Consider the following 14,573-nt stretch of genomic DNA (forward strand, 5'->3'; position numbering starts at 1 on the left):
GTTGGTTTTCCACGGTTAACATCACACATGGCAGAAATTTTAAGATGCTACAGCAAGAAGGCTCAAAAGGGAAAAAAAAAATAAATAAAATTCACAATGGATGACAGCTATTAAAAATGACTCAGACTAATCTAAAGTTCCTGTTTTGATGGAGATACTTTGTATCAAGTAGAAAAACGGTTCCTTCTAATTAAGTGGGAATGTTAAAAAGCCTGCAGAAAGCCAAGCTTTTCATTGGCAACAGGGAAGGGAAGCATAGGGAAGGCTCTAGAGAGGGAGCCTGCTCTGAACAGAACTGAAAATAAAGAACAGCATTATCATGGCTGTTCCTTGCTCCTCGCAAGGCTTGTGAGCGACTGCAGTCTCGTCGCCACCAGGATGTTTCTGTACAAGTACCAGTGCGTGCACACCAGTAAATACTAATCCTTTTCACTTCTATTTTCCTCGTCAGAAATAGATACCTCAGATGTGAATTCCTGCTCTGTGCCTCCTTGTCAGCACTTAAAGGGACAAAGTCACGCCCACAAAACTGAACTATTGCATAAGTGCTGCCAAGCTACGTATTTGAAGGAGTTAAGCCAAACCACAGTCAGCCTTCTTGAATAAATGCTTACTGGAAAGCCATAGCTTCAAGTACGGGTTGGATGTGCTGCCTGACATGGTACTGGAGCCCTGGAATTTCACAGCTCCGGGGTACAGAGATGGGAGCACTAAGGGGAAGCCGACCGATCCCAAGTCCTGCAAATTTTCGTTCACTCATTCAAAAGCTCCGCGTTCCTTCTTGCTGTCACTCTCCACCACCGTCAGATTCATTTTCAGTCTTGCAGACACAGTTGCAAATGTCATACGTTAGGCTGCAGCACGATTTAGATTAACTCAGCATAGAAATAAAAATATTTTGTCAAGGTCACCACCAAAGCAGCTTGCATGGGGTGTTTACAATATGCTGTCATTCCTTTCACGGTGGGCTTACTGCTGCTTGTGTCTCCCTTCCAGAACTACACTCATCACATACCAAGTCTGATATTTCGGCAGAGGAGCTGCTGTTGGACAAGATGACCACAGAATCACAGAACGGTAGGGGTTGGAAGGGACCTCTGGAGATCATCTAGTCCAACACCCCTGCCACAGCAGGGTCACCTAGAGCAGGCTGGACAGAAACCTATCCAGGTGGGTTTTGAATATCTCCAGAGACGGAGACTCCACCACCTCTTTGGGCAGCCTGTTCCAGTGCTCTGTCAGCCTCAAAGTAAAGAAGTTCCTCCTCATGTTGAGATGGAACTTCCGATGCTCAAGTTTGTGCCTGTTGCCTCTTGTCCTGTCACTGGCCACCACTGAGAAAAAGACTGGCCCCATCCTCCTGACACTGATGCACCTACAACACCTCTGTCGCCACGCTTCCACACTCTTTGGTCAACAACTTGAACATAAGAAATTTCACAGCTCTTTTCATACTCCAGCCCATCCCTTTAATGCTGGAAGGACAGCTTGATGGATTTTTAAGTTCAACTCACATCTTTATAAGTTTTGCCAGTCAATAGAGCCAATTACAAGATTGCCAATGAACAAGGCTTAAATAGGGGGGTGAGAGGGAAGTACCACTGAGAAATCCAAGATGGAATTTCTTAGGGACACCTGATCCTGATGAGGAACTGAAATTTCACCTGATGGACAGCACACGGGATGGCATGCACCAACTTAATACTGACCTACCGGGTTTATGAGGGCAAGACTTTTACCTCTGTATTCCCTTTTTCCCTTGGTTTCTATCTACTGCATTCAGATAAGAAAAAATCTGGGCTAGGATTTCCGTCTCATGATGTGTGCTATGGGCAGCCTAATAGAGCCTCACAATCAGTGGTAATTATGAGGGCTAGGCCATCACCGAAAAGCCTCTTTTTAACTAGGACAACCAACCACTGAAAACCTGAGGAGAATCCATTGTTTTTATACCATTCTTGCAATAGGACATTATTCTGGCTCAAATCAGGTATTATGGATTTGACCCATGAATTATCCAATGAAATTCCATAATTCTTACTAGGCTGGAAGCCAAAGTAGGTGGCTTTCATATTTTATTTTTCTAAGACACAAAGAGGATTATCAATCTCAGCTGGTATATCTGTATTCTCCTAATAGATTGTACAAAAACTCATTCTGATTCTCTTCTAGCCATTGCATTAAGAAGTGAGTCACACAGTAATTAAACTTTAATGACAACATCTGTTTCAGCTAACACAACAGAAGAGCGGTTGGCCCACGGAGGACTACTCTGCTTCTTGTTTCACTCAAACCAGAACTGAGCGTTTATTCAGCCTCAACAAAACTGGAAATGGGACAACAGCAACATCCCAGCTACTTTCCCCAAAATAAAGATCTTTCAGAAGCACTTTTAATTCATTTACAGATAAAATCCTGCCTTAACCAAACTGGATGGTACATAAGGATCAGTGATGGAGAACACTAAGGACTCTGTTTCTTCTGTGCAAACAGAATATTCCCTTGGGCTGCAGCCTGCTAACAGGACAAAGCCGACAAAATACACTGGGAAAGAAGTAACTTGTTTTCATGGCTAGCTAATTAGCCAGAGGCCTCATATCACCACCCAGCAACATGTGACATTAGACCACCCTTAGCCATCCTCACTTTTACAATCAGCTACAACGTGTCCTCTGGATAACAATAGGAGGGTAAATGCCTATTGTGCTTCCCCCCATCCGGCACACAGGCTCACTGAATAAACAAGGGTGAAAAAATCAGCAGATCCTGTACACTGTATAGCAAGCATTAAAGTAATGAATAAGTCATTTATTATACTGTTATTGTACTGATTAATTAAAGCGAGCACAGCCCACCAGCCCTGCACTGCTAAAAATATATCAGGCATCGCTGGCTCAGGTCCATGTCTATGCTAACGAATCTAGCTACAACTCCAGTCCCGATGAAAGAGAAAAAACTCAAACCTGTCACGCATGTAGCTTGCATGACGTACAGACGAGAAAAAAAGAAAAGTCATACCAGATCAGACTTCTTAAAATGCCCTTAAGTGCTTGTGCGCTCATTTTGTGGCAAACATCAGTGCCATGCTAAAAGTAATCCTAAAGGTTTAGATGCTACTCCAGAGCAGTACATTAATTATAATGGCATATTAACTAGTTTGATGTCCGAGAGCTACTGTTACTGTTTAAAGCATCAGATGGCTGGCAGAAAAAGTATGTTTGAATGCTATTGTTAAAAAAAGAAAATCCATAAAAATGAGCCAACCACAGAATTAACATAAAAAATGCAACTATCTATACTTTAGAAACAGCTTAAAACCCTAAAATAAGACAAAATTCCACCCATTGGCCAACTGCTGCCTCTGAAATCCTGTGGGTCTCTTTCCACCACAGCAGTTCTCTAGTCTTTGGCTTCTCTTGTCCATATGTAAACTACACATAGTTTGCAAAAAGCATTTTATGATACATAAGATCTTGCAAGAACAGTTTCAGCCCTTCCCCTGAAAAAAAACACAACACCCCACACCACAAAGGGAAAGCTGTGAGCGGTACCTCTGAGACCCAACAACTGCATGAAAGATGCCAAGCATTTTTTTATTAAAATGTAAATCTATTCTTTCCATCTCAGAAAGTTAATCCAGTCTTGCCGTTGTAATTTGGATAAACCAGTGGCCTCTGGATGGAAGGAGACAGGCCAAGTCTTGCAAGAAACTGGGAAAAGGAAAGAGATGGTGAAGGAAAGTGGAATTATGTGAACAGTTGGAACAACAGAATCATTACTTAACTTACAATGAAAAACTACAGGAAACTAAATTCCCCCATTTACCTCTGAGGGAAGAGGGAATAACTGCACCGTGGTAATAACATCTATTTTAGGACAATTTGCTGTCTCACCAGATTGATTTTTTCATGTAAGCTTGCCATTATTTTGCATTAAAGTCATAGCTTGTGTCCCACAATTGATCGTGTTTACAAAGAGAGAAGCTTCCCAGTAAGAAGGTCACTGAACTACAATAACCCTCAGCTTTTAGGAAGCTCCTGACATGACCGCACCACCTCCTGATAAAGGCATTGTGCAGCCAAGAGCTGCCAAATGCCTTCCAGCTCCTCCTTTTGCATTCTGCCCCTTCTTTTTATAAAAAAGGATCAAAAAGCAAAAATGGATACAATAAGAGAGTGAAATCCATAGAGATACAACACACAATCACATATATTCCCACCTTGTAAGTGTATTCTGTACAACCACTTGTTAATTTGTAAGAGATCGACACTGCCTATTATTTTGGGAGAATGGGCTTTATATACCATCATTAAATCCCCAACTGCAAAAAAAACCACAAACCCACAAACAAAACCCAAACCAAAACTAGTATCCAATACTCAGCATCAGAAAAATTCCTAAGTGTGCACACAGTGGGACTGCAGCAACTGCGGCACCTTTGTCCTACCATGTTAAGGGAGGCCAACAGTGGGTGTGACTACATCTGTCAAATCATTACGGATGGAAATCTCGTGGAGACAGAAGTTCTTGAACCTGCATAGAGTTATACAAATATCCACAGGACATTCTGCGTAGGACACATAAGCAGGCATCAGCATGAGCAATGACTCAGGGTCAGTCAGGGTCACCGTGGAATTGTGCTGAATGTATGGTTTCTAGCTATATCCCTGAGCTCTGCATACAAAAGATACCTCAGGATGTACCCAGCACTGCAATTAGAAACAGCGGAATGACGGATGGTTCTGCATTCAGTGTCACTTTCCCATACTTGCCTTTTTTATATAAACAAAACACACAAAACGTCCTCACCAAACCCCAACAACAACAAAAAACCCCAACACCCCACAGTACAACTCCAGCCACACAGCAGGGATCACTAGAAAGCACTAAGCCATGAAGAACCACGACTGCTTCCACAGATAAAATTTTAGCACTGATCTACTAGATAGAAATGAAACTTTCCTGTTTGAGAAGATCATGACTTGAAAAGTTAGTACACTTTAACTTTTCATTGCTGTCAGAAAGAGGAATATGCTGTCAAATCACAGTTTCCCCATGGAGAATTTTTCCTTACTTGTAATTTTATGCTAGTTCAGTCCTATGGAAAAAAAAATTATCAATGAAAAAATCTGCATTTGTCCTTCTCCAAGTTATCGCAGTCAGGGACTGCACCAAACGAAGGTCCAATCTTCCCAGTCAGAATGACAGGCACTTTGTCCCTCTGCTTTAGCCTCCCAGTTGCAGAGTAGCAATGGATCTAATAAACTTCCGAAAAGTATCGCTGGAAGTAAGGTCAGCACTCATCTCCTAATTCATTTCTTTAAACACACAGCACTGTACTTGGCAATTTTCTTCTCTCGCTTGGACTGAGATGTCACTCACGATCCTTTTTTGACTACATACTGGTTGCAACAGAGACCATGATGACTACGTGCAAGTTCAACAGAAGTTTGTAGCAAGCAAGACATTCTAGTTCCACATCACAGATGCATATTCAGTCTACATCAGACAACAGAACCCTGTTGGGTGTCACAAGAAAATCCTTTCAAAGGACAAACAAAACTAACTCTTGTTAATTCAGAATTTCATAGTTGCAAATACCATGTACAGACTAGATTTCTTTTCTCTCCCATATCCTTGCCCTTCTGCTCCATTTCTCCACTCTACCCTCTTCTATAAAAAGTTCATCACCTTTGAGAATTAGCTCTCAAAACAGGACATACCTAACTTGTTTGTTTAGTAAAGCAGCTAGTACAATGCGGCTCCATTGTTGATACTGACATTTCAGCTATACCCCAGTATAAAAATAAATATTAAAGAGAAATGCAAAAAAAAACCCCCCAAACCCTCCAGAATGGTAATTCCCAATTTCAACTCATATGAAAAGGAAGAAGAAAACTAAGAAATTCATGTTCACTCACAAGTGGTCCTCCACAGCAGTGGATCAATCTTTACTCCTATTTACAAAGTGTCTAGCAGACTTGAACGAGATATATCCACACTTGGGTCTTTATCGCCACAACATTTTCATTCAATAGTACTGTGCTTGCCTCCAAAACTGTACCCCGCTGATAGGGACTGCAGAAACCACGCTTACTCTGAAAGCATTTCCAAAAAGAAACTGCTGTATTCAAATTGCACGTCTACCTCTGACATCTTCTGTATAACAGTCTCTAGTAATTGCACCTATTCCGTGCTGCCCACAGCACAGAAGGTTCCCTGCTCCTGATAAACCATGTTGTCACCTGGCCCAAGACAACACTAACCTCGGAGAGGGGGGGGGAGACAGGAGGAAAGCAAGAGCGTTCCGACTCCTTTGCTGAAGAGCCTTGGACCTGGCAGTCCGGGCACTCTGGTGGCTGCCAGGGACTGGGAGTTGCTGCCACCGGGTGGCTCAGCGGAGAGGGACAACCAGTGCTTTCAGGGGGACCCGACTCCTCCGAGCGGCCGCTGCACACCCAAGGGGTGCCGCCCCCTTTTCTGAAGGGAGCTCAGGGGCTTCCTCAGGCAGGAACCGACTTCTCTGCCGCCTGCGCTGACCTTTCTGTAGGGGGTGTCATTGTCCTGAGAAAGTTGGGGACAGAAATCTTTGTGAAAAGCACAGAAATAAGGCACAGAAGACAGCAATCTACATGAAAAAGGAAGGTTGCGCCCACTCAAAGAGACCCAAGGCTATTTAAAATTCTTCAGAAGAGAAACTCTAGTAAAAGCCCAAGCTATAAATTAACCAACTCCTGATGCATACTTGGTGCTTGTTATAATTAACATCACTGGGGAGAAAGAACAAAGAAATGAAGGACGGCTTGAAATAGATCAAGCCAGTGGGAGAAAAACTGAGCAGGGTCTGTAATCTAATCAGTTAAGTCACAGGACAACAAATAACTCACCTAGGGGAAACTGTTTCAAGGTTATCGTTTATCCCCTATGAGATGGATTTGAACATCTTAAGAAATTGCCCAGAAGTGCAGGGAAAGGCAGGTATATACAACAGTGTCATTCTCAGAGACATAAAACTTGTATCTGCCAAAATTTTCTCCCTGACTCTCAGGGAGTCTCACACCAAAGTGGTTTCATTTGCACCTTGAGACCACTTTCATCTCCTCACTTGACCAGGGTGAAAAAGAAGATTACAGACTCCATTTGCACCATATTTCCTCTCCTCCCACCCCCCCCCCCCCATTTTGATCTAATCTTAAAAACGACAAACAAACCAGACTTTCATTTGGAAAGTGGTAAAAGGGTTGATACAAGACGGTATAGTCTGACTGGTTTTCGAGTTGGAAAGAAATTTTCCTCCTTGTGGTGCCAAGTTATCAAAGGTTGATCATTGGTTATCTTAGATAAGCAGTTCAGTTCACAGATTTGGAACATGGAAATATTTAGCAATTTGTTAGTAAATCATTAGCTTTAAAGAACATGTAGTACACTGCATGTCGACCTTCTTAAATTAGTAAAAGAATCTGTAGTGGGGGTCTGAATCACTGGGTGGTGAGTTTAAGCCTACCAACACTGAACTTCATGGCTTTTAATTCCCATTTTTAAGTTCACAGTCCTCATATGGAACTCAGGCTTCATTAATTACTGGTTTAGTTCACTGGTACATGGGGCTAGCGATCAGAATAGATAGAAGGTTTAAAAGCCTGAGATTTTGCTGGTAGAAAAAGGCAGACAGATGTCTCTCTGCTCTGCTGTCTCCATCCTTCTCACAGAAGGAAAACCGGAGATCCGAATTGAGAAAGGACACAGGTTGAGATGCATGTTACACAGTGCCGCGGGGCTCTATAACCAGTAGCACTGGATCTACTGCAAATAACTGGTGGAGCAGACGTAGAGGAAATGAGGTAATAGCCTCACCACTGAATTAATAAAGTTGAAAGCTAGTCCTTAAGTCCACTTGTGGATTCTTCAGACACTGGCATTATATGATCAGTGTTTGAAACATTCATACCAGGAATTCAGGCTCATGTGCCAATCACACTACATTATCTCATTAAGGAAGACCGATTTTAAACAAAAACAAGTCAAAATTGTCACAAGCATTGTTTCCATACATCATAAGAAAGATTTAATTATTCATGCTCTATTCCTCCTGTACCTTGAAAGAAAAAAATTCCTTACTGTATTCAAAAATATTTGACTCATCCGAAAGTCTTCAAGCTAGTCAGCCTTAATAAAATCCACATGACTTCTGCAGATCTTGAGTTTCCACTCCAGAACAGAATGGAGCTAAATACTACACCAACTGCTAAACTTTCAGCCTTGCCCTCACCTCTCCTGCATTAATGCTAGACTACTGCTTTTTTATTGGAGTTCTACTAGCAAAAAATCAACATGAAGTTGGAACAATAAGGTTTCCCTGGCTCTTTTCCAAATGTTAATACAGAAGAAAAGGCCAAATACTGCTTTCAGATCAAATAATAAAACTGCCAGCAAAACCTAAAGGGGGAATGGGGAGTGGGGGTGGAAGAGGCGTTCACAGAAAACAATCACGAGGAGCTCATCTGAAATCTAGGCCTCAAAGTATCCTCAGAGGTCATCTAGTCTATCCTTCTGCCACAACACGAACTACATTACATCAGTTTAGACAGTTACTTGTCTAACCTGTTTTAAAGGATAAATCTCCACACTTCCCAGATGATGCATCCTGATGTTTTAGTATTCATTTTAGGATTCCCCTTCCCAACATTTAATCAAATCTTTCTTTCTGCAAATTTAAAGAATCCACTGCTTGTCCTGTTCATCATGGACAGAGAAAAGTTTGTGTTCCCTCTTACTGCATACACCTTTAATTTTGTTGAAGATTTGGATTCAGTCTTTCTTGTCAGTGGTAACCAACTGCAAATCTGTCTTCACAGATGATGTATTTTAGACCTTTGATCCTTCTTTGTTTTCTTCTTGGTCCTTTCCTCCACCTTTCCAGGTCTTTGTGGAACTGTACGGTCCACACTCAAATGCTACACCAACATTAAGCAGATCACAAGGACTTTGTAGGAATTATCTTTTCTGAACTAACAGATCAAAAAACGTTTTTCTGTTGTCTGAGTAACTCACCAAATACTTCATTATCCTCTGAAGACTGCTGTGTTAGTCTGGCTGCTTTTGGACTCTCCTTAGTTGCTTCCTCCACCTTGGTTTCAGCATTCTGTAAAACAAACATTTCTTCAGATTAGGTCTTCTTTTATAGTTATCAACTAGAAAAATTCTTCAAACTTCCTAATTACGCACACATTACATTCTTAATGAATACAGAATCATTAACACAGAGCTTTTGGGTATCTTTACTATATATATGTGGTTTTGCAAAATATTGATGGGAAAATACTCTCAGAAAACACAGATTTTTTTTTTTTTGAGTTTGTTTTAATCTGAGTAGAGGACGTAAAATGGAGGGACAGAGAAGACATCTAAATAAGAGAGATCTTAGGAACCATGAAAGAATCCTTGTAAGTTTCCACTTTTCCTCCTCATATGTCATTTTCTATTTATTGGCGTCTTCCATTGTTGACTTAGTGAACCAAGAGATCAGAAGATAGTGCACAAATATTTCTCCTTACAGAGCAAAGGTAAGTGAGCTAGAGAGAGCTCAGGAGCCGCCATCCTCAAGTCTTTAACCAATTCATATACTTAACCATTTAAAGCATGAGTATTTATCTATTTCTGAAACAAATCTGCCAACGCGCTACCTGGTGTTAGAGTGGGCCCAGAGATAAGTCAACAGCTTCAGCACTTAAACTACCAGAAGCCAAAGCATTTCATTCCCTAGCTAGAAAAGACTGAAGAAAACATAACCTGTGAAACGCTGAGTTTTAAATATTTATATTGCTACTGAAGAAAAAATAACTCATGATTTTAAAACGTTTTACTTTGGTACTCAAGAGAAACATATAGGCAAGCTTGCAGCAATGCAGATAGTAAACTGCATATACAGTCAGCTGTTAAGTGATGGATATGAAGTGACTGATGCAATATAAATATTACTGCAAAGAGTTGACTAAGAGTTGAGGAAGGGAAAAAAGAGAAACGTAGTACGCCTATGCTTTTTTAAAGGATGGATATTCAAGTACATGCTTGTTCACAAGACTTTGTTGACATTTTGGAAAAATTACCTTTGTACAATTTATAAATTCTGACTTATGTTTTGAAAATGCTGCTATACAATCCGTCCATGAAAAGTACCGGTTCTGCCCTCAGAAACATAGCACACTTCCAAACTGTAAGGGGTCTCTTATTTCCCCCTATTAATAACCACACAGAAGATATAAGATGACAGGTAGATTAAGTCTGTCAACTCCCTATAGAACACAGGAGTACAAACTTAGGGCACATAAACTCAAGAGACTTTGAAGGAAGACAGCAAGCTTTGTTAGGAAAAAAGAAAGACCTAGGAAACCTACTGGTGTCACACAGCAACAGTCAAGAACAGAAATAGCAGAGAGAACAGGAAAGAACGGAGAAACTGTGCTTCAGAGGAAGAAAAACCTGCAGAAGAGAAAGGATTCTGCACTCCCTCAAGGCACCAACCTGAGCATCCCATGCAGAAAACCCATCAGCTATGTCTCTCTCAAAGCTGAGGAGACAAGTCAGTTTTAGCAGATGCTCACCTCGGTTTGGCTTAACTAGTGTCCCTCAGGAAGATGGAGGGACCCAGGCAGAAACTAGCAGTGCCTGTACTGGGAGACAACTTCCTTTGGGTAAACAATTTTGTGATCAGCACAAATACTTAAGCCCTGTCCCCACAGATATAATTTGTAAGTTGTGGAGCCACCCAGTTGGCAATGTGTTACGTGCTGTCAACACGCACAAGGGACACATGCCAAGGTCCACAGCACCTGTACTGGTTTACAGAACCACCTGCGTGTAGAGGCCACTGATTCAGTAAGCTGCATATTGAAGTTGGGTTCACCATCCTATTTTAGTTGCTCTATAGTGAGCAGCAACTCAACTACATCTTCTTTGTAGAAAGAGATGGAGGACAGCCTTCAACTCTGAAAAAAGCAGAAGAGGACATCTGCTACAGCAGAGTGAGCCAATCCCAAAGCAAAAAGCTACTAAAAATTGTGCCATCGTGTATGAGACAAAATTCATACAAAATTAGATGATCAAACCAAGTTCAGGCTTTCCCAGATGAAGGGGACAGCTGAACTCCTGACGAGAGCTATTGCTCTCGGTTTTGTAAAGACAGTGCTTGTTAGCTCCATTTTCAAATGTATTCCACCGTATTGAGTGTATGGTAAAGCTGGTAGCACAGAAGGAGAGGGATTGCTGTTCCTCATGCTCTTGTTCCTCTTGGGAAACAGCTGAAAGTCTGTAACCTGCTGCAAGGCACCAAGAGCAGTAGCAACAAAACACTCCAACAGATACTCAGTGATGCCTATGAAATGAGTTGTGACTCCAAGTTCTTACTAGGAAGATGTTTGCATCCCTCACTTTAAAAACATGGTTTTGGCAGTCTCAGGGAAATTAGAAAGACTGAGCCCTGAGATATTTTGGTTCGAGTTAAATCACTGGGAAGAACTACACAGCAGCTGTGCTGTCTGCTCCCTGGATAAGCCACAATGTTGGTGTTGACAGATGTCAGCTCCAAGACGCTGACAGGAAAGTTGTGTGATGTATCAGCCTAAAACATGACAGTGCACGGCTGGATGTAAATCCACTTGGCATGGCTTCTTACAGAGAATTTAACTTCTGAAAAGGTGTCTTTGCTTTATTATTTGCACTAAAATAATTTACACAACACATTATTACTGGCATATCTAGTATTAGTATTACCAAAAACAATATGAGAAAGAAAAATTGATGATCCAGATGCACTAAAACAAGTTATATGATAAAACAGCATTTTAAAACACAAGATTTAGCCAGCTGCTTAATTCTTTTTTCCAGTGTTCTAAAAATTCTTAAGTGTCTCTATCCTTCCAATCAACGAACAGAAAAACTGAGAACACGTTCCCTTACACTGCTTGAGCTGTGCCAGGAGGGATTCCTTACCTACAGTTGTAAAGTGCTTGTGGTTGGTTATAAAATAAAGGCCCTTTGTACATAACATAGTAAATATAATTCTAACTAGCTCTTACTTTCAGGTTGAGTACGCAATGCACTTTCAGAAGTGACAGGCAAAATACATTTATATTACAGCATCAGTTCCCAAGAACTATAGATTACACCTGATTTTAGCATGAAATAAGTATTATATAGGCCTATATTCACAAAAACTCACTCTCACTCCACAGTCATCTCCTCAACCACCACAAAAACTATCATTAAACTGGAAGTCAAGTCAAATTTCTTGAGATGAGATGGGTGTTCTCAATGTGCTCAGACCCTTCTCTGAACTAAGGCCTCCAACCTGTACTTCAGAAAAAGTGAGGAGGACGTGCCCCATTCTGCAGGTGTTCTAACATCAGGAGAGAAGCCACAGAGCACCAAGATCACTACCAAAGCAGACTGGAGTTGCATTTCTTATATGAATTGGGCTGCTCGTGTTCCAAAATACCATAAAACACCTAAGTAGCAAGCCAGCATCTACTGCACCGTAACAGCTTGTCACAGACTAGAAAAACTTCTATCATTTCTTAAAGCAGTTACAAAATAAGATGTGCATGTAAACTGCAACTGTATATAAGTGAATATGTACATATACAGCTGCTCTTAACTCAGCCCTGATAAAAATTAGAAATTGCATTATAATCTGCCACAGTTTTACAAGACCCTTTTGGCCCTGCTTCCCATTGTAGCTGCTCACCAATGCCTTGTAACTCAGTTCACCTGGTTTATCGGCCAAGTGAACATCACAGTCTCCATATTACACAACTTTTTAAAGCTTTGATAGGTAAATATACAAATAAGAGCTAGCTATCAAAATATTTGCAACAAACAAATAGCAATATCAAAAGTCATGTTTGGCTATACATACCAAGAGCAAGAAGCAAGGCTATTTGTATTTTGCTGCTTTTGGTGCCTATTTAGGTGATCTAAGCGGAAAATATTAAAAAATGTTGAGTTACAATGAGCTGTGTTCTGCAGCCACTACAGTACCAGGCCAGATTAAAAAGTGCAGTGAAGCATATTACATTTACTGAAGCAGCTACGTCCTCAAGAAAACATAGAACTCGGAAATGGAAAATTGTACTCTGGAGTATTCAAGCCAGCTGTTTAACTACCTTGCCATTTTTGCCTACTAGTTAGGAAAGGCTTGTTTCTTTTCCTTTAACCATAAAACTGTTACTCGATGACTTCATTTTGCAAGTGACAAAAAGACACAGAAAAGTTAAAAATTCTCATCGGAAATCAAACAATTATTCAAGAAGTGTTACATCTAAAAGAGAATTACAGAAATCCAGTGTGAAAGAGAGATTCGTATTGTCTGTGCTCTCATTCCTGCCTTTTACAATCTACTCTGTGTTCTTATTATGTACTTAGCTAGTTATGTGTAGCTCCATCCCCGTGGCACAAATGAAAACAGACTGGAATTTCCTTTATTTTCAGAAAAGTGCCACACTGACATCAAAAGTTCTAACTGCAGCAAGACAACACAGACCATGGGTGCGTGAACTGCTGCTTTGGCAGCATAGCTATTTCTCCAGTTCCTTCTCTCATTCTTGTTCATTCATTCATTCATTTATTCCCGTCCATAGCATGTTACCTTCCTTGCACTTAAGTCCATGACACCTAGCAGAACCAGGGGCATGGTAAACACTTGATTCTTACCCTATGCTACATTTATGAAATTAACATAAATAACAAACACCACCTCAAAAGACAGACGAGTTTCTACTGGATAAACCCAGATTTGACTGGCAATAAACCTCCATTTTGGAATAACAGAAAAAGGGTACATTGTTGCAGGCAGTAACAATCTTGATAATCTATACTATATCCATAGCAGTAGATCATGCAGCTCCAGACTCAGCTGAAGAACTCAGCAAAATATTCCTAACTTCCAATTCCGCAGTGATATTCACCTAAATTCTACCATGCAAGGCTAATTTTCATTTAATATCCACAAAACATATGTATGATGTTCAGGTTACAGTATACCTTCAGGACATTATATATGTTGCCTCTTCTCAACAGAACTAACTGATCTTCCACAGAGTTCCGGGGGAAAAAAATAAGAAGAAATCCTTAAACCATGGGTATGTGCTCCTTCAAAACTGTGACAGTAACATGATTGAGAGCCATGTATCAATAAGTTCATCAAATGCACAAATGCTTCTCCAAATATCAAATACTGTTGCAGTCGGCAGGCCAGGACATAAATCCTGTGATCGTTTTCTTTGCCACTTTTGGATTCTGCATCCCCAGATTAAGTACTAACAATGTTGCTCTCATGAAAGCTGGAGAAGTTCCTTGTTATTTTCTTCTCAGAGACGTCCATCAGTCTCAAAAGTTTTTATCTCCCATCCATTGTGGGGAATTGTACACGCACAGCTTAACACAATCAAACAGATGAGATGCTGTGGACAGCCCTTATTAGCAGCAAGAATGCATGGAACGGTAGTTGCCCTTCTTCAGGTGGGCAGAGATCTCCTGGACCTGCACTAACGAGTATGTTAATGTCAAACATCTTCCTG

General features: G+C 40.9%; 1 protein-coding gene across 8 annotated transcripts in view; it reads right to left on the reverse strand.

Moving 5' to 3' along the window:
* The window catches only part of MBP (myelin basic protein), a 121,788-nt gene that overhangs the window by 51,901 nt on the left and 55,314 nt on the right, over positions 1 to 14,573 (reverse strand). For all 8 annotated transcript variants that reach the window (XM_054191051.1, XM_054191049.1, XM_054191045.1 and 5 more), the window contains one exon: positions 9,052 to 9,142. In XM_054191051.1, coding sequence (XP_054047026.1) covers positions 9,052 to 9,142 — 91 coding nt within the window. The remainder of the gene's footprint in view (positions 1 to 9,051; positions 9,143 to 14,573) is intronic.

The sequence above is a fragment of the Rissa tridactyla genome, chromosome 2, assembly GCF_028500815.1.
Source record: "Rissa tridactyla isolate bRisTri1 chromosome 2, bRisTri1.patW.cur.20221130, whole genome shotgun sequence".
NCBI classification, from domain to species: Eukaryota; Metazoa; Chordata; class Aves; order Charadriiformes; family Laridae; genus Rissa; species Rissa tridactyla.